This window comes from Lithobates pipiens, unplaced genomic scaffold (genome assembly GCF_037356315.1).
Source record: "Lithobates pipiens isolate NorthernLeopardFrog02 unplaced genomic scaffold, aLitPip1_a1.2 Scaffold_16, whole genome shotgun sequence".
Classification (NCBI taxonomy): Eukaryota; Metazoa; Chordata; class Amphibia; order Anura; family Ranidae; genus Lithobates; species Lithobates pipiens.
In genome coordinates, this window is record NW_027507748.1 from 143,249,295 (window position 1) to 143,276,055 (window position 26,761).

Consider the following 26,761-nt stretch of genomic DNA (forward strand, 5'->3'; position numbering starts at 1 on the left):
TTTCCATTGCGTTTATTCGTGTCAGAGCCTCATTTGACGGTCAATATCCAAAAATCTTCTAAAAGGGAGATCCTTTCTACCAGTTACCTGAAAAGTGGTAACAGATGCAAACCCTTGGGGCTGGGGAGCAGTCCTGGAAGAAGGGTCTGTCCAAAGGAAATGGTCCAGATTAGAGATGACCTTGCCCATCAATATTCTAGAGATTTGGACAGTACGCCTGGCCCTGGAGGCCTGGACGCTCAGACTATTGTCTTGCCAGAATCCAGCCTATGGCCACATCACCCTGAAAGCGCCCAATCTCATCTGATCTCGGAGGCTAAGCAGGGTCGGGCCTGGTTAGTACCTGGATGGGAGACGACCACCTGGGAATACCAGGTGCCGTAGGCTCAGTCTGACAATACCACAGTGTTGGCTTATATCAATCACCAAGGGATCACGAGAACTCATGCAGCCCAGAAAGAGGTGAATTTTTTTCTGTCTTGGGCAGAAAACAACATTCCTTGCCTATCAACAATTTCATTCCAAGAATGGAGAATTCATTAGGTGGACTACTTGAGTCGTCAACTATTGTTTCCGGGAGAATGGTTCCTTTACCCCAGCATCATGCCAAGAATGGGGAGTTCCGGACATGGATCTATTGCATCCGGTATTCCATCCTTCCTTACAAACGCTAAATTTAACGGTTTGGCTATTGAGACCCACAGTCTAAAATAAGCCCGTGGGCTGTCAACTTCAGTAGTTTCTACTTTGGTTATGCTAGAAAGCCGGCTTCCAATGTCATATACTAATGAGTCTGGAAGGCATATGTCTCCTGGTGTGTATCAAGGGGTTGGCAACCCAGGAAATATGTCATAGGTAGGATCCTTGAATTTCTACAGATGGGATTATAAATGAAGCTGGCCCTGAGTACTATCAAAGGCCAGGTATCGACCTTATCAGTGGTTTTTTTTTTTCCCAACAACCACTTGCTTCTCACGCTCTGGTTCGTAACATGTTCAGGGGGAAACATGGATTAATCCTCCAGTTAGGTCACCCCTGAATCCTTGGGACTTGAGATTAGTCCTGTCAGCTTTACAAAAACAGCCTTTTTTTGAGCGTATATAGGATTTTTCCCTTGGTCCTCTTGACGAGGAAAATATTTTTCCTGGTTACCATATCTTCTGCAAGAAGAGTATCGGGGTTGATTGCTCTTTCTTGTAAAGAGTCATATTGTATTATTCTTAAGGATAAGATTGTATTGCGGCCTCATCCTAATTTCCCTTACAAAGGTAGTGGTCAGGTTTTTTTCATTTAAATCTGGATATTGTTCTGCCTTAATTTTTTTCAGAACTTCGTTCTCTGAAAGAAAGGTCACTACATTCTCTTGATGTGATGAGAGCGATCAAGGTGCATTTAAGGGTGACCGCTCAGATGCATAAAAACTAATTATTATTTATTTTTTTTGTGTTGCCTGACGGTCCTAAAAGACAGGCAGCATCGGAATCTACAACTTCTTGGTGGATTCGTCAAGTGATTGTTTAACCACTTAAGGACCGCCTCATGCCGATATATATGTCGGCAGAATGGTGCTCCCGACCCAATCCTGAGCTCCATGACCGTGGGACCAGCGAATCCAATCGCCGCTGGTGTCCTGCGATCGGTTCACAGAGCTGAAGAACGAGAAGTCTGTGTAAACAAACCTCTCCCCGTGTTTCCTAGTGTGGCTGTCACCGATCGTCTGTTCCCTTTTATAGGGAAAGACGATCAGTGACGTCACATGCCAGGCCACGCCCCTATAATAAAAAACCACATAACGTCACACACAACCCCTACACTGCCCCCTTGTGGTTAACTCCTTCACTGCCAGTGTCATTTACACAGGAATCGGGGCATTTAAAGAGCACTGATTGCTGTATAAATGACAATGGTCCCAAAAATGTCCGATGTGTCTGCCATAATGTCGCAGTCACAATAAAAAGCGCTGATTGCTGCCATTACTAGTAAAAAAAAAATATTAAAAATGCTATAAAACTATCCCCTATTTTGTAAACGCTATAACATTTGCGCAAACCAATCAATAATCGCTAATTGCGTTTTTTTTTTTTTTTTTTACCAAAAATATGTAGAAGAATACGTATCGGCCTAAACTGAGGGAAAAACATTTTTTTTTATATATTTTTGGGGGATATTTATTATAGTAAAAAGTAAAAAATATTGCATTTTTTTCAAAATTGTCGCTCTATTTTTGTTTATAGTGCAAAAAATAAAAAACGCAGAGATTATCAAAGACCACCAAAAGAAAGCTCTATTTGTGGGAAAAAAAGGACGCCAATTTTGTTTGGAAGCCACGTCGTACGAGCGCACAATTGTCAATTAAAGTGACGCAGTGTTGAATCGCAAAAAGGAGCCTGGTCCTTTTGGCTACAAATTGGTCCGGGGCTTAAGTGGTTAAGCCTTTGGCTTAAAAGAAGAGAATTCCTCCTTTTTTCATTTTTTAAGGCACTCCACCAGGGCCGTTAGTGCTTCTTGGGTAGTGCATCACCAAGACTCCATGGCTCAGATCTGCAGGGCCACAACTTGGTCTTCAGTCCATACATTTACCAGATTCTTTCAGATGTAGATGTAATGGATCATGAGGATATCGCCTTTGGGCACAGTTTACTGCGGGTTTCAGTATGAGTTCTCTAGTCTTTTGTTGTCCTATTATTGTTGTGTCTCCCTCCCTTCAGTTGGCATTGCTATGGGACATCCCACATAGTAACTACTATGGATCTGTGTCCCCTGATGTATGAAAAGAAAACAGGCTTTTTAAAAACAGCTTACCTGTAAAATTATTTTCTTTGAAGTACATCAGGGGACAGAGGTCCCTCCCTTCTTGGTATACAGGTATATTGCTTTGATACAAAACTGAAGTATTCCCACCAGTGGGAGGGGTTATATAGGGAGTGCACTTTTTAATTTAGGGCGTGCCAGTGTTCATCACCTGAAGATGGCCTGTAACCCACATAGTAACTACTATGGCTTTGTGTCCCCTGATGTACTTCATAGAAAAGGTAAGCCGTTTTTAAAAATCCTATTTTTTAAATATTTTCGGTCTTTAATTACTTGTATAATAAGTAAAATATGAAAACCCAGTGATCATTAAATACCACCAAAAGATGCTCTATGGGTCTCAAATAATGACATAAATTTGAGTACAGGGCTACATGACCAAGTATTAAAGTATCACAAGAAGCATTGGAAATGAAAAAATTGCCTGGTAATGAATTGGGTATATACCAGGGACATGCAGTCACGGGAGGCAGCTTCGATCTAGCTTCGAGGGTTTTAGCCCAGCGACCTGGGGTCACAGAGACCCCAAATTTGGGGGGTAGGTAGCTATAGTCCTACCCCACTACTGGGACTCCTATGACCTATGGCTCCTTGTGAAGCCTGTCAGAAGCTACATACAAAGCGGCCAGTTTAAATACAATCTGGCACACTCTGTTTGCAGCAGACTGAGAGGATGAGCTCAGAGTACCTCTCCTCACTTCTTGTCAGAGGCACTGAGCTCAATGGACAGCTTGGAGTCTTGGACCAATGACAAAGTACCATTGGTGCAAGCTGTCCAATAAAAATGCTGCAGTGGAGGCTGTCCTCTCACTGCAGTGTCATAGAAGGGGCATGTGTATAAAAGACACATGCTCCCTGCCAGCCCAGCCCGCTTAACTACAAGGACAAAAACATGGGTTTATGGGTATAAGATTTATCCACAAACCCATGTTTTTCTCACACAGTTAAGAGTAAGAATGAGAATCTGCTGCTGTTGAAAAGGTACTATTTTAATCAAGCTAAATCATATATTTATATGCTATATGTTATAACATAATTTATTATTTATCTATTTACTGTGAAATTACTGGTTGGAAGTTATAACTTCAAACTTCAGTAATTTGTCCATTAAGCCACCTGCTTGAGTACAGTTTTTGAAAATATAGCAACAAACCTTAAAAAACAATATATAATTATTTGTATATTACTTACCATAAGCAATTACCCCTTGCCACCCAGGCCAATTCTGACACTTCTCTCCTACATGTAAAAATCATAATTTTTTTCTGCTCATCTCTCTCTCTCTCTCTCTCTCTCTCTCTCTCTCTCTCTCTCTCTCTCTCTCTCTCTCTCTCTCTCTCTCTCTCTCTCTCTCTCTCTCTCTCTCTCTCTCTCTCTCTCATATATATATGTATATAATCATCTCTATATTTTAGCAGACATCCTAGAGACTCAAATGGTGGTCGTTGCAACTTTTTATGTCACACTCTTTCCAAATGTGGTGTTTTTGGAAAGAAACTATTTCATGAATAAAAAAAATCTAAAGTTAGCCTGTTTTTAGTTTGTTTTGTTTTTTAGTACTTAAAGTGGAGTTCCACCCAAAAGTGGGACGCTCGCTTATATGCTTCCTCCCCCTTCCTGATCTCCCAGAAGTTCGACCCCCCCCGCCACTGGGTCAATTAGAAAGCTCAACACGCTCCACGCATGCGCAGTTGAGAACCAGGAGTGAAGGCGAAAGTCCAGACTGCCATTTTCCCGTACTAGTAATGGTGGCAGCAGCACCCAGGAGTCAATCCGAAGATTGGCTGGGGTGCTAACATTGTGGTTACAGAGGAGGCCTAGTGCTAGAATTATCGATCTCTCACAAATTTTCCCCCTCGGTTTCTGAGCGGTGCTGGCTATGTGGAAGGGAGACGGACAAGTTCACCATATTTGGTGTAGCTTCACATCACTCCAGCCATTTTGGCATAAGGTACATGATGGAATCAAAAAGGTATCCTCTCTCCCGCTGGAGTTTTCTCCAGCGCAGTATCTAATATACCTGTCTAAAACCTCTAAAAAACACTACTACAAATCGATTGCGATGCATATAGTCAACGCTACAAAGATGTGTGTACCAGTTCACTGGTGGTCGACATCCCTGCCTTTAATGACAGAATGGTTTCAGTGAATAAACCGTGTGGTGTAGATGGAGGAGCTGATCTACCTCACCTCACTTTAGAAAAGATCTCGAAAATTCACTGCCACATGGAAACCATGGACGGCCTTTAAAAGCTCTCAATTATTCAAGGTGCTTACACGTAGCGCAACGTGACTTACCAGAGGACTATTAAATCATTGACTCGGAAGGTCACCCCTGCGTTACACTGATGATGTGACATTTCTTACTGATGTGACTTCTAGACAATGGAGACGGCAGTTGGTGATGTCCTCACCCCCTTTCCCTTACCTGCTGCTGTCCGTCTCAATCCACCCAGCAATCCTTCCAACCCCAACTTTTTTTTCTTTAATTTATTTCTCTTCCCCCTGCCCACTCAGATCGGCTGGCCAAGGCCCATGAGGGATGTATATAACCCCCCCCCCCCCCCCCCACCACACAGAGGAATGTATTATTGCTTAGAAATGGTTAATTTTCTTTTCTTTTTTTCCTCTGTCTTGCTCACCTTCTGAGCTTTCCCGGTCTGAGCTCCACTGTTATTACATGCACTTGTGACTTTGTAAACTACGTATTACCCTTTCTCTTTTTTTTTTTTTTCTTTTCTTTTCCATCGCTGTGAAAATTCAATAAACTGTTTATGCAAAAAAAAAAATGTAAAAAAAAAATCACTGCTCTCGCTCTAATGGTGGGTGGTGTATGTAACCTGTGTGTATCTGGCTCTGATACTAGCCAGTGCCTCACCAGCCACTGACCTCACTGCACGTCCCTGGTCGATACAGGCTGGTAATTGGCTAAAATAATTAGCCTTTGTTTGGGATACAGTACTAACATTTCTGTTAATATTCCATAATTAAAAATAAATTTTTCATATAAAAAAAAAAAACTTATAAGGAGTCTGCATTTGTAGTGTACATTTAATTAGGTTATTGTATGTACACAATATATTGCCTTCAAGGATGGTTATTGTCCCCTACTGTGGGGACTGCAGATATAAACTACCAGAAGACTTGTCACTGCTTTTGTTTATTCGGGGTGAACTCTTTGTAATGCCCTGGGTCGAACATATGGAGCCTTTTCAGAGGATTGTGGAGAATGCTGGCTAAGGGCAGGCTGCGGAAGTCAGCCGGTAGATTGGTCTGCATATGATTTCTGCAATTTTATTTTTTTTAACATTTCTTGAAAAAGTTGATGGGGAGGAAAGTTAAATTGTTTCACTTCAAACTACATAAAAAATAAAATAAAAAAAAAAGTGTATTAAGAGATCTTCTTAAAGCTATAATGCAGAACTTCCCACTTTTACTAAAATTCATATCAGGATTCAGAGATGTGAAATCATCTAACACCGTGTCCAGTTCCTGGTTTCCCTTGAAGGCATTAGTGATGTAACCTCAATCACACAGATGACACTATCATTGGTGCTTTCGGGGATATTTTCAACCCAAGTTGCAAGATCTTGCAGTATTTTCATACTTTCCACATGCTGTATAAAGTGCATGACGTCATGTACCATATAGTGTTAACCTCATTGGTTGTTTAAAAAGAAAAAAAAATTGGTGAATTTTTAATGTACAGCAAATGTGCGCTCCATCTCATGTGTACAGTGCTTACTGCACAATGTATTAGATAATTTTGGTATTTTTGTAAGGGTTGTGTGTCCCAAGAGACTCCCTATTCCCGAAGCCAGAACATTTTTGACTTTCTATAATTTTATGTTTTTAATCTTATTCTATGACTTTTTTTCTGCAAATCTTTTAACATGCAGTGTGACTGCCCTCTTGTGGATACAACTAGTAATACAATTCTTGTTAGACAGGAAAACACTTTTGTGCCCTGTAAGAGAACACGTATGGTTTAATACAGTTTAAAACAGTGACTGTATCCCACAGATGACATGGTAAGGCATAAATAGTGAAATGCTCCTATATTTTGAGAGAGATTTCCAAAAGCTTATATTTTTATTGCCACACAGGCGGTTTCAGTCAACACGGATGAAGCAAGGGTGAAATTTAGGGATGGATCATTCCTTCAGTACAGCCAACTTCTAATTGCTACTGGCAGCAGGTAAAAAGAAAAAACATACAAATTATATATGCTCATGTATGATGTATTTTTATGTGTGTTTTATATATTTTATCTTAAACAAAAAAATGCAGGTATTTTATAGAATAATAAAACCCATCATACTTTCTTCAAACTTAAAGCATTCAAACTAAAAATGCATTTTTATTTTAAGAAATTAATAAACCTGAATTGTATGATAAGAAAATAGTCTAAATACAAGAGACCTACAGTATCTCACAAAAGTGAGTACACCCCTGACATTTTGACAACACTGAAGAAATTACACTTTGCTATAATAAGTAAAGTAGTAATGTACAGTTTGTATAACAGTGTAAACTTGCTGTCCCCTCAAAATAACTCCACACACAGCCATTAATGTCTAAACCTCTGGCAACAAAAGTGAGTACACTCCTAAGTGAAAAAGTCCAACTTGGGCCCAAAATATCAATATTTTGTATGGCCACCATTATTTTCCAGCACTGCCTTAAGCCTTTTGGGCATGGAGTTCACCAGAGCTTCACAGGTTGTCACTGGAGTTCTCTTCCACTCCTCCATGATGACGACATGGAGCTGGTGGATGTTCAAGACCTTGAGTTCCTCCACCTTCCATTTGAGTATGCCCCACAGATGCTCAATAGGGTTTAGGTCTGGAGACATGCTTGGCCAGTCCATCCCCTTTACCCTCAGCTTCTTTAGCAAGGCAGTGGTCATCTTGGAGGTGTGTTTGGGGTCGTTATGTTAGAATACAGCCCTGCGGCCCAGTCTCCAAAGGGAGGGGATTGTGCTCTGCTTCAGTATGTCACAGTACATGTTGGCATTCATGGTTCTCTCAGTAAACTAGCTCCCCAGTGCCAGCAGCACTCATGTAGCCCCAGACAGTAAATTTACACTGTTATACAAGCTGTACACTCACTACTTTACATTGCAGTGTCATTTCTTCAGTGTTGTCACATGAAAAGATATAATAAAATATTTACAAAAATGTGAGGCGTGTACTCGCTTTTGTGAGATACTTTATATATTGCATGTCTTCCTTGAATCTAGGAGTGCTTTGAGTACTGCATTTCTCCCAGATCTGTGCAGTAATCAAGTGTGAAGCTTTGCCTCTGTGCGGGAATGTCCTGTAGTAAAGACCAGTCACTGCTGTTCTCTCCTTGTATAGTAGGGATGAGCCCGATGTTCGAGTCGAACGTAAGGGTGTTTGCCGAATAGTGAACAATTTGGGTTGACGAGAGCGCCCCCCCTCCCGTACCAGGCCACATGCCCTCAACATGGGGGGTAGCCCCCCAAAGCACCTTCTCCCCATTTTAATGGGGACAAGGGCCTCATCCCCACAACCCTTGTCCGGTGGTTGTGGGGGTCTGCGGGCGGGGAGCTTATCAGAATCTGGAAGCCCCCTTTAACAAGGGAGTCCCCAGATCCCGGCCTTTCCCCCCCCCCCATGCGAAATGGTAACGGGGTAAAAATGTACCCCTACCATTTCACAAAAAAAAGGTGTGAAAATGGTAAAAATTACATGACATGGCTTGGGACAAGTCATTTTCTAAAAAATATAAAAATAAAAATGTCCCACGAAGTCTACTCATCTTTTTCTCTCACTCCAACGGACCGTAAAACACGGTGATGTAAACAGGTGACCCCACCCCCTCTGACGCTACGGGAATGTCCCTGTGTGTCAGAGGGGGGCAGGGTCACCCAGGGACGTCACATGTGGCCCCGCCCTCAGTTATAAAAGAACTGTCACATGAGTGGATGGCCATTACGGCGGATGCCTCCCATGGAGGCTGATCGGTGGTGGCATGCGGCTTTTTTTTTTTTTTTTTTTACTTTTTCAATCTACGGATCGAAAGACGATGAGTAGACTTTGTGGTACATTTTTATTCTTTTATTTTTTAATAAAGGACTTGTCCCAAGCCGTGTCATGTCATTTTTACCATTTTCACCCTTTTTTATTTTTTTTGTGAAATGGTAGGGGTACATTTGTACCCCTTTACCATTTCACACGGGGGGGGGCGGGATCTGGGGGTCATCTTGCCCCCCCTCTTTTCCTGCAGCCAGCCAGGTTGCGTGGTCTGGTATGGATTTTTGGGGGGACCCCCATGGTTTATGGTTTGGACGTTCCCCTTAATAATCATACCAAAGGGCCTGTTAATGGACTGTGGGGGAATCCCATGCCGTTCTTTTCAATGACTTTTATGTGTATTGCTGGGACCGACAATTCATTCTAGCTGCGAGTATTTTTAAATAACTTTTTTTTCTTTTAGAAATGTAATTTTGTGCAAAGACTGTTGTAAACATGGGAAACACGTGCCACTTTATAGGCATACTATAGACACCCCCCAGGCACGAAATTTAAAGGAACACTTTTATTGTTTTACTGCATTATTAACCAGTTCCCGACTGGGGCATGCCGATGTACATCGCCAGAATGGCACGGGCAGGAATTTTGGCGTACGGGTTCGTCCATTTTTAAATGCCGCTCTGCCATCGGGACCCCCGTGGGGATACCCCCAATCGTCTCTCGGGGCGGCTGAACTGGGAGATACCGTTGTAAACAGCATCTCCCCGTTCTGCCTAGCAACAAGTGACACTGATCTCTGCTCCGTGTGATTGGAGCAGAGATCAGTGTTCACTAACACAAAGCCCAGCCCCCCACAGTTAGTAACATGCCCTTAGGAACGCTTAACCCCTACACTGCCACCCCTGGTTAACCCCTTCACTGCCAGTGTAATTTACACAGGAATCAATGCATTTGTATAGCATTGATTGCTGTATAAATGACAATTTAGGGGTTAAGTGTGTCCTAGGGGTGTGTTACTAACTGTGGGGGGCTGGGCTGTGTGTTAGTGAACACTGATCTCTGCTCCAATCACATGGAGCAGAGATCAGTGTCACTTGTTGCTAGGCAGAATGGGGAGATGCTGTTTACAACGGCATCTCCCTGTTCAGCCTCCCCGTGAGACAATCGCGGGTATCCCCGCGGAGATCGAATCCGCGGGACCTGCCACCGGACTCACGGGGGTCTCGACCGGCACGCGCTGCTAGCGGCGCGTACGCGATGGCAGGGCGGCAAATACAAATGGATGTACCTGTACTCCAATTTGCCTGCCCGTGCTATTCTGCCGATGTACATCATCGTGCGCCAGTCGGGAAGTGGTCAAAATTAGCACTTTTGATTATTCATGTTTGTGTCCCATAGACTTTAACAGTGTTCACGCGTTCGAACAAATATTTTGCCTGTTTGCATGTTCTGCTGTGAACCGAACCGGGGGTGTTCGGCTCATCCCTATTGTGTTGGATGGCGGGTCTTGTCTCCGCCCACTCCTGTAGTTTTCTGCAGGTAGCTTGTAGAGGGTGGAGCTCCTGGGTCCCTCCCACAGTTCCGCTTTCTGCACAGGCTATGTACAGCATAGTGTTGTTGCCACTACTACTATTATAAGATAGTCACTGGGGTTGCAAAGGTGTTTGGTGCTCACAAATTGGATTTATATCCTTTTGTGGCTACTGAGAAATATGTTAAATTATGTTTTGTACCCAGAGTTCAGCTTTAAAGAAAACCTTTTGAAAAATCGAGAGGTTACTGTTGCTGAATACTTTTAAAAAAACTACTTGCCTGGCCATCGCTGGCTGATTTTTATATGTTTTGTGCCTAGTTCACACTAATGGCTTTTTCTTTCAACCCAATGAGCTGCTGTACTAACAGTCAGACTTTAGTCCAGTGATCTCCCCCCTATGAGCTGTTGTGTTGTGACAAGGGGATGGCCCCCTGCCAGAACACCCTTCTGGCTGAAAGCACTGATCGGGAGCCGGTTCAGCTGCTGGTTTTCTAGCATGCTCTTCTCGGGCGGAGTATGATTAAAATAAAATTTAATAATCCACACAACACCTGTTCAACACCAACTGACCAAAAACACAGCAAAAAAGAAAACTAAACATGACAATGATGCAAAACCAAACCAACAACCCAACTATAATACGCTATATATAAATTGGAGAGAATTTATATAGGTATGGGGCGTGGTCACCGGATGATGTCACACGGTGACCCCCGCCCCTTTATGACGTCACAGTCCCGGGGCATGCTGGGACTGTGATGTCATAAAGGGGTGGGGTCACCTGTGACATCATCCAATGACCACGCCCCATATCTATATAAGTCGCTGCGCACGTCGCACAAGCCAGTGCAGTGGAAGACGGCGCCGGGTCAACATCGGAAGAAGAAAGACAAGAGAAGAGAGAGGAAGGACCGGGCTCCTCCGCTAGTAAAAGAGCTGCAAGAAGACAGCAGAGAAGCCCGGGAGAAGACGCCGGAGAGCAGGAGAAGAGGCCGGACACCAGGAGAAGAGGCCGAACAGAGCGGAGAAGTCATCAGAAGACCCCCCCGACATCGGAAGAAGACCCCCGGAGCTGCTTAATAAATGACTTTTAAAACTTGTGTTGTGTTTTTATTGACATTTTTTCCCCAGGTGAATGGGTAGGGGTACGATGTACCCCTTACTTATTCACATAGGGTGGGGGGCCGGGATCTGGGGGCCCCCTTATTAAAGGGAGCTCCCGGATTCCAGTAAGCCCCCCGCCCACAGACCCCAACAACCAACAGCCAGGGTTGTCGGGAAGAGGCCCTTGTCCTCATCAACATGGGAACAAGGTGCTTTGGGGTGGGGGGGGCGCAGGGCGCCCCCTTCCCCAAAGCACCAACCCCCCCATGTTGAGAGCACGCAGCCTGGTATGGTCCAGGAGGGGGGGGGGGCGCTCGCTCTCCCCCACCCCCTTCCTGACCGGCCAGGCTTCGTGCTCGGATAAGGGTCTGGCATGGATCTGGGTGGGACCCCCACGTCATTTTTTTGGTGTAGGGGGTTCCCTTTAAAATCCATACCAGACCTAAGGGCCTGGTATGCTCCCGGAGGGGGAACCCACGCCATTTAAAAAAAAAAAAAAAAAAATTGGCATTGAGTTCCCTCTCGAGAGCTGATAATTCTGTGAGAGTCACCTCAGTATAGACGGAGATCCGACTTGGAGGCGCCTTCCATTGAAATCAATGGGTACCAGTCGCCTAGAAGTCGGGTACAAGTAGTACAGGAACCTTTTCTGAAGTCGGAGCGACTTCAGTAGTGTGCATTAAGATGGCTCTCATTCACTTACATTGATTTTTACATGTAGCGCGACTTGAGGCGACTAGGGGCGACCTGAAATCGGATCTGAGTTGCCCCTGTGTGAACCGGCTCTTAAGCACTGATAAAAATCAAGGGAGGGGTTATATACCTTACCAGCAGTCAGCATCAGATGGAGCCTAATTACTGGGATCTGCTAGCTGTTAGGAGACATCTGCTGGTGGCCACCAGAACTGTTCCCTTGAGCTCTAAAAACTGTCCTCAGCAGGTGATCCGGTTCTTGACAGAACAAATAGAAAAAAAATAGGGAAAAATGTTTTCTTAACCACTTGACCGCCTCCTGTAGATTTACTGCTACAGGGCGGTCGATGTGTTCAGAATCACTTACGTGTGTGTGTATGTATATATTTTATATGTGTGTGTATATGTATTAGGGCTGGGGAAAAAATTAAAAAAAATTTCAATTTAAATCTTGAATCGAGTTAAAAGGTCAAATCGATTAAAAATTTAAGCAAATTGATTTTTTTTTACTTTTTTTTTTTTCACCACCGCGCCCGGTCCTGAGGTGCTGCGGGCAAGAGTTTTTAGGTGAGGCTTCGGCCTAGTCCGCGAGGCCGGATGACGCGGACTAGGCCAAAGCTGCGACCGTGCCTAAAAACTCCTGCCCGCAGCTCCTCAGGATCGGCGCGGTGTCCATAAAAAAAAAACTCTATTCGAAACGTGAATCAAGGGTTTTTCTTTTTTTTGAAAATCGCCCAGCTCTAGTGTTTGTGTGTGTGTGTGTGTGTATATGTGTATATATATATATATATATATATATATATATATATATATATATGTGTATGTGTATATATATATATATATATATATATGTGTATGTATGTGTGTGTGTGTGTGTGTGTGTGTGTGTGTGTGTATATATATATGTATATGTGTGTGTGTGTATGTATGTGTATATATATATATATATATATATATATATATATATATATATATATATATATTATACACACAATGTGTGTATATAATAGTTTCTATGATTGATTGAGAAAAAGATAAATCAAAAATTTGAGAACTTTTCCACCTTTTTTTTAATATGACCTATAAACTGTACAACTCAATTAAAAAACAAACTGAAATCTTTTAGGGAGGTGAAAAAAAAAATGTGGTTGCATAAGTGTGCACAGCCTCTTATAACTGGGGCTCTAGCTGTGTTCAGTATTAGCCACTTATTCTTATTAACCACAATAAGCGTATATTGATTTCTTTGCGCAAAAGTTATAGTGTCTATAAAATAGGGGATAGATTTATGGCATATTTATTATTTTTTTTTTTTACTAGTAATGGCGGTGATCAGTAATTTTTATTAGGACTGCGATAGTGCGGCGGACAGATCGGACTCTTTTGACACATTTTTGGGACCAGTGAAAATTATACATCGATCAGTGCTATAAAAATGCACTGATTACTGTATAAATGTCACTGGCAGGGAAGGGGTCAACACTAGGGGGCTATCAAGGGCTTAACTGTGTTCCTTAGGTGTGTTCTAACTATGGGGGGGGGGGGGGGCTGGGACTGACTAGGGGGAGAAAGATCGGTGTTCATACGTAGTATGAACACGCGTTCTGTCTCCTCTCCCCTGAGAGAAGCGGGATCTGTGTGTTTACACAACATTTTGTAATTAATACATTTATTTTATTGCACTTTTTTGTGAACCTGTGCCAAATCTCTCCCACCTCATTTAAAGTCCCAGGGCTACTTGACTCTTTTTTTTCTTGTGCAACAGTGGGTGTAGCTTTTAGCTAATTTTGCTAGCTAATCTGCACCCTGCATTAAATGTCAACATTTACAACATTAATATTTTATTCATATTTATCTGTTCTATGAATTATAAAACATTGGTTTAAAAACAAAAACAAAAATGCAATCTCCTGTCACCTGATCTTGTATGGTATCAAGTTCTTTGAAACCTGTGGATTAAGGTAGGGTATTCGCCTGTCTGGTCCTTATCCATTTTCTTTTTTTTTTTTCAAATATAGATTTTATTTATTTAAACAATGCCCAACCTGGGCGCACATATAACATAAGACATACAGTTGGGATACATGGGGGGAAGGAAGGGAAAGTGCCCATTGAGTTCGATACAGAGATAGAGGGGGAGGCAGACATAGCTTACATACATTACATCTTAAATTAACATGAGTTCTTGTAAGGTCACATTCATCGTCATTCCGGTTACCACTGCCCATGTGGGCCGAAGCACTGCATGAAGAAACCATAGGTTCACTAGACGCTGAATTCTTTGCCGCCTCCCCCCTCTTCCCCACATCAGAACCCCATTGCCCCGGTAAACAATCAAACGTCCGAGGTCAGAGGCTAACAGTAATGGGGACAAGGACACATAAGGGAGGAAGGTTGGGGAAGGTTGGGGGAGAGAGAGAGAGAAAGAAGAGAAAAAAAAAAGGGGGGGGGGGAGGGGGGGAGAGATCTGGTTGAACACCTCGTCATATACTTGGACCAGGTTGCAAACTATCTCACAGGGTCCTCAGGGATACTCCTTCAGGGGAGAGAATAAACTGATGCCAGAGTGCCCATGTGGTTTTAAATCTTTCCTGTTGTTGCCTCCCAGATAGCACCAGGTCTTCTAGCTTACTAACGTCCTCCACCCTTCGAATCCAGGACGCCACTGACGGTGGGGCCTGGCTTTTCCAGTGGAGCGGAATGCAGGCTCTGGCTGCATTCACCAGGTGACACAGAATGGACTTTTTGTATTTTTTAGTAGACATGGTATTAACATGTAGGAGAAAAAAGGCCTGGTCATCGGGGACGTTGTATTCCGTGAATTTTTGGGTAATGGACCTGACTGTAGACCAGAAATGGGACAACTTCGGACAGGACCAAAATATGTGTAACAATGTGCCCTGCCCCTGACCACATCTCCAGCAAAGTGCCGAGGTGTTCGGATAGAAGGAGTGCAGAACCTGAGGGGTTAAGTACCACCTCGTCAGGAGTTTGTAGTTAGTTTCCTGTATTTTGGTACAAATGGTAGATTGTAGGGCAAAGGTTAACATACGTTGAGTCTGGCTCGAAGTAAATGTGCAGTTCAGCTCCCTCCCCCATTTAGTCAAGAAGGTTAAATGAGTGTCATCAACCGGGGCGATAAGGAGGTTGTACATTGTTGACAGTGTCCTAGGGAGTGCCCCGCCTTATCCATTTTCTGACCATAACAAATAACTTTTTCCCCCTACTCCTGGTATGGCTATGAAAATCACGGCTCTGCTGTAAGTTGAAGTTTCTGGTTCATCCCTGTTGAGTGAATTGTTTATATATTCTCAAGGTGACTCCACTATTAAGCTGATGCAACAGTAATGCTATAGTTAATATATTTGTAAAGTATTTCCTGATTAGTGGGTGTTCGTACCGTTTAGATCAATTTGAGTAAAAACCCTGTGTGCTGTCACTGTGCACGTTGGGTGTGCCTCGCAGGCCTTATCAACATCCTTAGCGGCCATCTAGCTGATACAGAAGTTTGCAGCAGTGGATCTGGTCAGTACACAGAGCCTGTGAATGTGTTGAAATGCTGTAGGAACAGGAGACTCGTGCAGATGCACCCTCCCTCGGAATGAGTAGTGATGGTGGGTTCCTAATGTGGCACCCATCTTCAGTAAGTGCACCTGACTTTCTTGGGCAAGTGCCTGGTGCAGAGACGAGTGCTGTTATACCGTACAAATGAATTGCTCATCTTCTGCGGTGCAACATTGGGGGGAAAGTGAGGAAGCTGGCTCTGGATCTATAGCACTTGTAAAAATGAGACAAAGTTCTACATCCATTTTGTCCCCTGGGGGACAGGAGGAATAACATTTATTTATGTGGTGATTGCAAAGTAGGCGGGGGAATCTTGTCGTATTAACCTGGTACTATCCCCTAAAATACCAAATGGCAAAATGTGAACTTCCCATGTGCCCCCAGAAAAAGGGGGGATTTTAATGTGCCACAAAATCAAAAAAAGTAGATTTGTATAAGCCTAAATTTATATTTTGATTAAAAGCCATAAAGAAAAAAAGCTATATCAACTACAATAAAGTATTCGAGTATATATCTAAACATTCATAAGGGAGGATAGGTTAATTGATGCGTTTCGCTTGAAAAAGTTTCCTCTGGATCCACTAAATTTTATGTTGAATCTTATTCAACATTATGCCATTAAAAATCTGTAAACAAAGATTGATTAGAGTCTAACCACTTGCCGTCCACGCTATAGCCGAAACACGGCTACAGCGCAGACGCCAATTGCCAGGAGGGCGTCCCTGGACATCCTCCTGTTTACTTCCACAATGCGCGCTCCCGCGAGTGTGCATCTTGGAAATTCTGTGCTGGCCGTGTGCCTTGGACACAGCCAGTCACGGTTCACTGTAAATGGCCAATCACAGCAGCTGTTTACAGCGCGATCGGCGTATCCAATGAGCGATGATCTCCTATGTAAACATAGGAGATCATCTCTCATCGCCGGCTCTCCCGCCTCACACAGAGACAGCGTGTGAGGAGGGAGAGATGAACGGTTTAGTCAGAGATGCAGCGGTTAGTGAAAAAAAAAAAAGAAAAACTAAAAAAAAATAAAGTGCCCACCTGTCCCCACTGCCACGTATAAGTGCCATCTGTCAGTGCCATCTGTCATCAGTGCCAAGTATCAGTGCCATCTGTTATCAGTGTCACATATCATCAATGCCAGGTATCAGTGCCCTCTGTCATCAGTGTCACGTTTCATCAGTGCCACATATTAGTGCCATCTGTCATCAGTGCCACATATAAGTGCCATCACATGTCAACACATGTTGTATCGTTATACTCAGGAGGAGTAGCAGAATTTATTTTGGGGCATTATTTGTGGTATACACATGCCAAGTGAGAGAAATAACCTATTACAATGACAATTTTGTGGAAAAAAATAAAATAAAATCTTAATTTTGCAAAGAATTGTGGGAAAAAAATTACAACATCAAAAAGCTCACCATGTCTCTTACTAAATACCTTGGAATGCCTACTTTAAAAAAAAAAAGGGTCATTTGGGGGGTATTTGTACTTTCCTGGCTTGTTCGGGTCACAAGAAATGAGATCGGCCACCAGTACATCAGGTGTGATCAATTTTGTGCGATTCCCACCACAGCTTGTAGACTCTCTAACTTTCACAAAGACCAAATAATATCCACTAATTTGGGTTATTTTTACCCATTTTATTTTTATTTTTATAAGATATGTAGCAGTATAAATTGCAGCCAAAATGTATGAAGAAAAATTAATAATTTGCAAAATGTTATCAAGGAAACAAAGAAAAATTTGTTTTTTCAAAGTTTTCGGTCTTTTTTCATTCATAGCGCAATAAAAACCCAGCGGTGATCAAATACCACCAAAAGAAAGCTCTATTTGTGGGAAAAAAAGGACAAAAAATTTATTTGTACAGTATTACATGGCTGAGTAATTTTCATTCAAAGTGTGAGAGCACCGAAAGCTGAAAATTGGTCTGGGCAGGAGGGGGGTTTTAAATGCCCATTTGTCAAGTGGTTAAATAATTTCTGGTCCCACATATCTTGACTGCTGCGTATATTTTATGTTGTCTCTGGCATCTGCTGGGCCACTGAAATGCCATTTTTTGTTCCTGTGCTCCATGCAATCTGACAAGGCCTGTGGCATTGGTAATACCTTTCAGAGGTGGTTTTGTTACTGTTTAGTTAGGTTGCACTTGACATCATAGGTTGCCCCTTCACAGAGCAGAATGAGTGCAGAAGCAAGATTGTCTTGCACTGACCAGTTGTTTGAGACATTTCCTGGGAGCCAATACAGAAAGCCTCTTTGTGTATTATACTGGTACATTATCGTTGCTTAGAATATTAAAAACATAATACAGCTGTATCTGTATTGCTTTGTGATATCGTTTTTGTTTTATTTTCTTTAACTCGCTTTTTATTGTTCATGACTGGTACATTTGTGTGTGGAGAAAATATTAGCTAGGAGCTTTTGTCTTTCCCAGAAAGATTAGGTTTAGGATGTGTGTTTTTTTTTTTTTTTGATCTCGACAGAATCCTGTTCCAAATTAAGAAAGGCTGGAATATGTTTTTTTATATACAGTGTCTATATACATTTCCTTTTAGGTGGAAAATGGACTGAGAATTACTCAAAAAATATCAAGCTGATTCTGTACATGTTTATTGAGTGCACATATTGATTGTCTCACACAGTCTCACTTATTACTCAGTTTTTCTTCATTTCCCTTCACCACTTGTTATCTTCTGCTTTTTCTTTGTATTTTTACACAAATGCAACTCTCTTTAGATGTATTTTTTATAATACTATATGTTTTAAAGCACTTTTCTAGTAAGGGTAAAACCTATATTCATCGGCTGATAGGTGCACACTTTTTTTGTTCCTTAGTACCGGCATTATTATTATTATTATTATTTAGCATTTTATTAAAAATAAAAATAAAATAACATTACACAGTAGTGAGAATAATATTGCAAATGAGCAGTATAATTATGGTTGACATCACTTCATTGGGCAGGCAGACGCCAGTATCTTAACTTTGTCCAAGACTTTACCAATTCCAAGATCCTTAAATAGAAGCATTTGGGACTGTCAGACCTCCGTGAATCTTAGTGGTCATGCAAGGATTTGGGGTGTCACTCCACTGACTCATTAACCAGTTCCAGTCCCGGGCAATTCTGAAATTTTTTTCATTTTCAATGGCTTTTATTCCGAATTTTTAAACTATACAAAGTCAGCCATAGCCGTTATGACCATAAACAGTCGTTGGCTGTAAACCAGGGTATAGATCTTTGCGACAGTTAAGAGTACACACTGTCATCAAACATACTACTTCGCCATCTACATTATGAATTCTGACATTTTTTAAATTTTTTTAGATGATGTTGGGTAGAGTAAATGGATACCAAGCATACCAAGCATGTGAAGTGAAAAACTACCAAGGTCCTGTGCTTATGCCGCTATTATGATGTTCCTACTCCTTATAATTCTATGCTGTCTTGATGCTCACACTCAAATTGTGTACTCACTAGACCTCAGTGGCCCTCTGAACTTAATAAGTGGGTCCACAATAGCTGAGATATATGCTGTCCTTCCTGTCAGCCTTCCAGCCTTCCAAGTCACCGCCTTCCAGCTTCTGATTGTTGATCCCGTTAATCCTCCAAATGCATTTTGGCCGTCATGAATAAACATTAGAACAGAAAACCATAGTGCAGTCATTTTTATTACAATAGAAAAAATAAAAACACTTCCAAGTGTGCACTTACTTTAAAATACAAATGGCAGTATTCAATACTTGGATTCCACATGGATTCAAGATGGTTACTGCTGAGCTATCTCCTGTTAGCTTCCTGCATGTGTTTCACAAACCAGATGTGATGTAGGCAGAAATTACGTCACGATGACCAGTCCCGACCCAATATGTTTTGACCAATTGACTAAGTCAAGGGCGATGTCAGCGGTGGTCATCTTGGATCCATGTGTTAGAGTAACCATATTGATTTGGAAGCTGCACTCAAAAAACAGGCAGAAGGCAAAATATCGGTCACCAGTATTGCCGGTGGCCCTTTCTGTAGCTGATCTTTCCCCCATTATTGACTAACCATGCCTTGCATTGATGTAGATTGGGATGGGCTAGTATAAAGCATGATGAAGACATATGATAAAGACTTAAACAGTGGACTTTCAAAGTACCAGACACAATTTGACAATTTTTTGAATACTATAATTACAATTAATACATGATAAAATGAAAATGAGTGTATTGCTCACAATATAAATCATATCCAATTGCCTTCCTATTTAAAATTGTCCCCACCTGCACCTGTCTAGTTTAACAACATTTATATAAATTCATAATAAAGGATAACCCTGTACATCATGAAAACATTGCTAAATATTATGATTAGACAAGACACGTGAAGGGATGGAGACTAGGGTAACCATGCCTTGTCCAGCACTATGTCTTTGTCTGGAGGCAGCCATATTGGTAGGAGCATGCATAAAAACAAAATAGTTGCCCATGGGACTTTAAATGAGGCATAATCCGTAAATAATAAAATATCAATTTATTATACAAGAATTGACACATACAGTGGTGTGAAAAAGTGTTTGCCCCCTTCCTCATTTCCTGTTCCTTTTCATGTTTGTCACACTTAAGTATTTCGGAACATCAAACCAATTTAAACAATAGTCAAGGACAACACAAGTAAACACAAAATGCAATTTGTAAATGAAGGTGTTTATTATTAAAGGTGAAAAAAAATCCAAACCATCATGGCCCTGTGTGAAAAAGTGATTGCCCCCCTTGTTAAAACATACTATAACTGTGGTTGTCCACACCTGAGTTCAATTTCTCTAGCCACACCCAGGCCTGATTATTGCCACACCTGTTCACAATCAAGGCATCACTTAAATAGGAGCTGCTTGACACAGTAAGGTCCACCAGAAGATCCTTAAAAGCTACACATCATGCCGAGACCCAAAGAAATTCAGGAACAATTGAGAAAGAAAGTAATTGAGATCTATCAGTCTGGAAAGGGTTATAAAGCCATTTCCAAAGCTTTGGGAATCCAGCGAACCACAGTGAGAGCCATTATCCACAAATGGTGAAGACATGGAACAGTGGTGAACCTTCCCAGGAGTGGCCGGCCGCCCAAAATTACCCCAAGAGCGCAGCGACGACTCATCCAAGAGGTCACAAAAGACCCCACAATAACGTCCAAGGAACTGCAGGCCTCACTTGCCTCAGTTAAGGTCAGCGTTCATGCCTCCACCATCAGGAAAAGACTGGGCAAAAATGGCCTGCATGGCAGAGTTCCAAGGAGAAAACCACTGCTGAGCAAAAAGAACATCAAAGCTCGTCTCAATTTCTCCACAACACATCTTGATGATCCCCAAGACTTTTGGGACAACATTCTGTGGACCGATGAGACAAAAGTGGAACTCTTTGGAAGGTGTGTGTCCAAGTATATCTGGCGTAGAAGGAACACTGCATTTCATAAAAAGAACATTATACCAACAGTAAAATATGGTGGTGGTAGTGTGATGGTCTGGGGCTGTTTTGCTGCTTCAGGACCTGGAAGACTTGCCGTGATAAAAGGAACTATGAATTCTGCTGTCTACCAAGAGATCCTGAAGGAGAATGTCCGACCATCTGTTCGTGTACTCAAGCTGAAACAAACTTGGGTTCTGCAGCAGGACAATGATCCTAAACACACCAGCAAGTCCACCACCGACGGGCTGAAGAAAAACAAAATGAAGACTTTGGAGTGGCCTAGCCAAAGTCCTGACCTGAATCCTATTGAGATGTTGTGGTATGACCTTAAAAAGGCCGTTCATGTTTGAAAACCCTCTAATGTAACTGAATTAGGACAATTCTGCAAAGATGAGTGGGCCAAAATTCCTCCAGGACGCTGTAAAAGCCTCATTGCACGTTATCGCAAACGCTTAGTTGCAGTTGTTGCTGCTAAGGGTGGCCCAACCAGTTATTAGGTTTAGGGGGCAATCACTTTTTCACACAGGGCCATGATGGTTTGGATTTTTTTCACCTTTAATAATAAACACCTTCATTTACAAATTGCATTTTGTGTTTACTTGTGTTGTCCTTGACTATTGTTTAAATTGGTTTGATGTTCCGAAACACTTAAGTGTGACAAACATGCAAAGGAACAGGAAATGAGGAAGGGGGCAAACACTTTTTCACACCACTGTACAAATAAAAATTATTTGGCATGTCAAGCCGGTTAATTTCATTTGTCAGCTTAAAATATGCATCAAGCTGACATATTTCCAATGCATGGTTTACACAGACAAAGTAATTCCAGTTTAAAAGAAGGATGCATCTTGTAACTCAACACGTTTCATGAATACAGTTTAACTTCTTGAGGAGTAGATGTCTCCAGCAACAAATCTCTAAACTAAATAAACAGATACATAAATGATATTAAAGCACTCTGTAGGAATGTGTGGGGTACCAACATTATGCATATTGATGTCCTAAAAGATCCAGGACTTAAAACCAGCTTGAAACTTGACCAAACATGAATTGGCGACCGCTGCTCAGTGTCTGAATCAGGAGTAGCGAAAGGGGAGCAGGACACCCAATGGGAGAAATCAAGGTGGCGGCACAAGAGAGTACATGGCTGGGATAGAGAGATACAAAATAGCAAGAACCCAACCTATGAAAATAAGTATATAAGGTGAAGCTAAATTAAGAGTGTGCTAAGTACCTTCAAGTGCTACCAACATAAAAAGGAAGATATCTCAATTTATTAGGGGTGAGATTGATTTGTCTATACTAAAGGGGTACTGCACTAAAGTGTTACATTTATAGAAGAAAACTGGAAAAGTACAAAGTAAAGAGAAGAAACAAACAGCTTTTACTAAAAGGCCACTATGCCTCTCTTTTAGATTGAATACAATATCACCTCATGGGTTAAACCTGAAGTGGGATCTGGATTTACACTTACATTAACGACATGCCGACCAACCCATGACAATGTATGTTGGCACAATGGCATGGCTGGGCAAATGGGCGTACAGGTACGTCCCCTTTAATTTGCGGCATTGTGGGCCGGGGGCCCACAATCATTTTAAGAAGTGGTAGAACAGGGTAATGCCCTGTAAACAAGGCATTTCCCTGTTCTGCCTAGTGACATGACAGGGATCTACTGCTCCCTGTCATCGGAAGCAGTGAATGCTGTCATGTCAGTGGTAGCTCACCCCCCCCCCCCACAGTTAGAATCACTCCCTAGCACACTTAACCCCTTTTTCGCCCCCTAGTGTTTAATCCTTTCCCTGCCAGTGTCATTTACACATTAATCGGTGCATTTTTATAGCACTGATCACTGTATAAATGACTGGTCCCAAAATAGTGTCAAAGGTGTCCGATGTGTCCGTTTATAATTTCACGAATAAATATATAGCTTTGGTCCCTCTGCATCCGGGAGCACTAGGGATCTACAGGCACGGCTGTAAAACAGCGCAGAACTCCTCAGGGCAGTGAGTCCGGCGGGTTAGAACCCCTCAGTCAGCGGCAGCAAGGAGGGTGGGACTGTCACTGTCCTAAGTCCCCTTCAGGTGGCAGATAGGGTAGGGTCAGCATGGCTTCAGAAACTGGTGTTTCTTCCCCCCAAAATCCAGGCAATTGCAACCGGGTCACCTGCGGACTGCACGGTCCCTATGGAAACCCTGACGGCGGTCCTCAATTCGTTCGTTGCCAAGATAGAGGCGGTACGTGGGAAGAAAGGTGCTAAAATGCGGCCCCTGCCCCCCGTTGTCTGGGGAGAGCTCTGACACAGACTCAGGTCCTGCTGAGGCCGGTGACCCCTGCTCTGTCTTGTCAGATGACGCGGACCAGGACCGTTCGGACAGTGAGGATGAGTCCGGGTCCGCGTGCGACAAAGCGCTTGTTTGAGCACTTATCACAGTGGTGCGTGATACCCTGAAGATTTAGGAGCCAGCGGATCCATCTGCTGATGTATCGGTCCCTTTTGGGTCCCGCAAGCCAGCACGTTCACCTAAGGTATTCCCGTATCTGACTTATTTTGACAAGTTCATTTACAAGGAATGGGGTCGCCCACAACTGACCTTTTCGGTGCCTTACCCCTTTGAGGAAAGCCTTCTCAAGAAAAGGTCGGCTCCTCTGGTCGTGGACCCCCCAGTATCCAGGTTAAATAAAGTAACTATGATCCCGGTTGAGGGGACTCCTGCATTCAAGGATCCCATGGACAGGAAGGCCGAGGCGGTGGCTCGTTCCTTGTTTACGGTTGTGGGGGTCAGCCTCGCGACCTGTACTGGGATCCGCACTGGTGTTGCGGACACTGACTGAGTGGGCAAAACATTTGCACTGCGAATTTGGAGAGCAACAGGCCTCCCCTGTCTGTGTGGAACTAGCAGGCCAACTAGTGCAAGGCCTTAAGTACGTCTGTGACGCGGCCCTGTATACTCTCCCTCTGTTATCCAGGGCTTCAGTGTCAGATGTGGTGCTGAGGCACCTGATTTGGCTAAAATGCTGGTCTGCTGACCAGGCATCCAAAAAAGCCCTGACGGACCTTCCTTTCCTTTGCGCCTGCTCTTTGGAGCCTCGTTGGATGACATTATTAAAAATGCCACTGGTGGTAAGAGTACACTACTCCCACAGGCCAGGAAAGCTAAGGGGTCACACCGTAGGCAAGGGTCCTCTTTTTCCACTCACAATCGGCTTTTTCGTCCGCCTGGAGCTTCGACGAAACTTCTCCAGCCCGACAGGACGCCCACGGACGGTCAAAAACATCTCTGGAACCACAAGCCTGCGAATAAAAGTGCTACCGCATGAAGGTTTGCCCCCACCCATGTCTTGGGTGGGGGGTCGCCTTCGGGAGTTTGCAGCCTGGTGGTCCTCCCGGTTATCCGACCAATGGGTCTGCAATCTGATTTTCACAGGCTACAAGATAGTTTCTCTCTTGGCCGCCAAACCGATTCTTCCCCTCCAGCATACCCGTATCCCTGGTTCGCCGAGAGGCCCTGTTGGGGGGCGGTAAGGGATTTGCTGAATCACTGGGTGATTACACCAGTTCCGGAATCGGAACACTTCCAGGGATTCTACTTAAATCTGTTTGTGGTTCCCGAGAAAGAAGGGGTACGTCTGATCTTGTACTTGAAAGCCCCCAATCACTTTGTAAAGGTACAGAGCTTCAGAATGGAATCGGTTTGCTCAGTAGTCGCTGCGCTCCATCAAGGGGACTCCCTGGCGTCCTTAGACATCCAGGATGCGTACCTGCACATACCCATATGCCTTCGGCATCAAAAATGTCTGCGTTTTGCAGTTGGGGAAGCCCATTACCAATTTGTGGCTCTTCCTTTTGGTCTGGCATCAGCCCCCGAGTCTTTACCAAAGTTCTGGCTCCGGTATTGGCGTTTCTGAGACAACTTGGGATCGCAATCGTGGGCTAGATGATCTCCTCCTGAGAGCATCTTCCGCCTCAGAATTAGAGGAGGATGTGGCGATCACCATGCAGACCCTGCAAGAATTTGGGTGGCTGTTGAACCTAAAGAAGTCGGTGATTGTACCGACCCAGCGTCTGGAGTACCTAGGTTTGCTGTTGGACTCCTGGGAAGCAAGAGTTTTTCTCCCTTCAGACAAATTGCAGACTCTCAGATCCGCGGTCAAACTACTGATGAACCGCAAGTAGTCGTCGCTCCGGTTTTGGATGCGAGTACTGGGACTCATGGTAGCCTTCTTCGAGGCAGTACCCTACGCCCAGTTCCACACCAAAGTGCTGCAGATGGAGATCTTGTTAAAATGGGACAAATCTCAGTTGTCCCTAGATCGACAGTTCCAGGTGAGCCAGCCAGTCAGGGACTCTCTGATCTGGTGGTTGAGGTCCCTGGTGATTCAGTCCGGAAAATCGTTCCTTCCTCTGAAATGAACGGTGATCACTACAGACGCCAGTCTATCCGGCTGGGGTGGAGTGATGGGGATTCAGTTGGCTCAGGGCCTCTGGTTGACGATAGAATCCGAGTTGCCGATCAATCTGCTCGAATTGAGCGCAAACAGGCTGTGTCTCCACACAAGGTCGGTGAGTCTTCAAGGGTGTCCGATCAGGATACAGTCGGACAACGCCACGGCTGTGACGTATGTAAATCACCAAGGGAGAACAAGAAGCTCAGCCGATGCTCGGGGGGTCGCTCACATACTACAGTGGGCAGAGCGACACGTACCAGCCCTGTCGGCCATTTACATCCCGGGGGTGGAGAGCTGGCAGGTGGACTATCTGAGTCGACAGATGCTGGACCCAAGAGAATGGGCATTGCATCCGGAGACATTCAAGCTGCTGTGCCTGAAGTGGGGAACACCAGATGTGGATCAACTGGCCTCCCGTCTTAATTGGAAGGTGCCAAGATTCGTGTTCAGGACAAGAGATCCATGGGCAGACGCATCAGACGTGCTGGTGGCTCTGTGGGATCAGTACCAGCTGATTTACGCCTTTCCTCCACTGAAACTCTTGCCATGTCTGCTTCGCAGAGTGGAATCCAAGGGGATCCCAGTAATACTGGTTGCCTCAGATTGGCCTCAGCGTCCTTGGTACGCAGACCTGGTGTGTCTGGTGGCAGACACTCCCTGGCGACTTCTGTTGCGAGAGGACCTCCTATCTCAAGGTCCATTTTTCCATCCTGTTTTACCATTGCTGGCTTTAACGGCATGGCTATTGAGAGCCAGGTGTTGAGGAACCGGGGTCTGCCGGACTCGGTGATTCCAACTATGTTGAGGGCACGGAAGATATACCATCGTACCTGGAAGGCCTACATCTCCATGTGTGAGGAGGAAGGATGGCACCCGCGATCCTTTTTCATATCCAGGATCCTGCTGTTTCTCCAGCAGGAGTGGACCAGAGATTGGCATTAAGCACCATCAAAGGGAAAATCTCAGCCTTGGCTGTCTTTCTCCAATGACCCCTGGTATCGCACTCCTTAGTGAGTACCTCCGTTCAGTGGGTACGAAGGGGTACGACTCGTAGTCCCCCCGGTGTGTCCACCGTTACCCCCATGGGATTTGAGCCTGGTGCTGTCGGCGCTTTAAAAACCGCTGTTTGAGAATATCAGGGAGATTCCCCTTTTGACT

The 26,761-nt window shown here is 43.7% G+C and overlaps 1 protein-coding gene and 1 pseudogene across 3 annotated transcripts in view; both read left to right on the forward strand.

Annotated features, from left to right (window-relative positions):
* The window catches only part of LOC143982120 (apoptosis-inducing factor 3-like), a 233,849-nt gene that overhangs the window by 85,911 nt on the left and 121,177 nt on the right, over positions 1-26,761 (forward strand). For all 3 annotated transcript variants that reach the window (XM_077480563.1, XM_077480565.1, XM_077480564.1), the window contains exon 9: positions 6,918-7,009. In XM_077480563.1, the coding sequence (XP_077336689.1) occupies positions 6,918-7,009 (92 nt within the window). The remainder of the gene's footprint in view (positions 1-6,917; positions 7,010-26,761) is intronic.
* Positions 266-387, forward strand: LOC143986298 (5S ribosomal RNA; annotated as a pseudogene).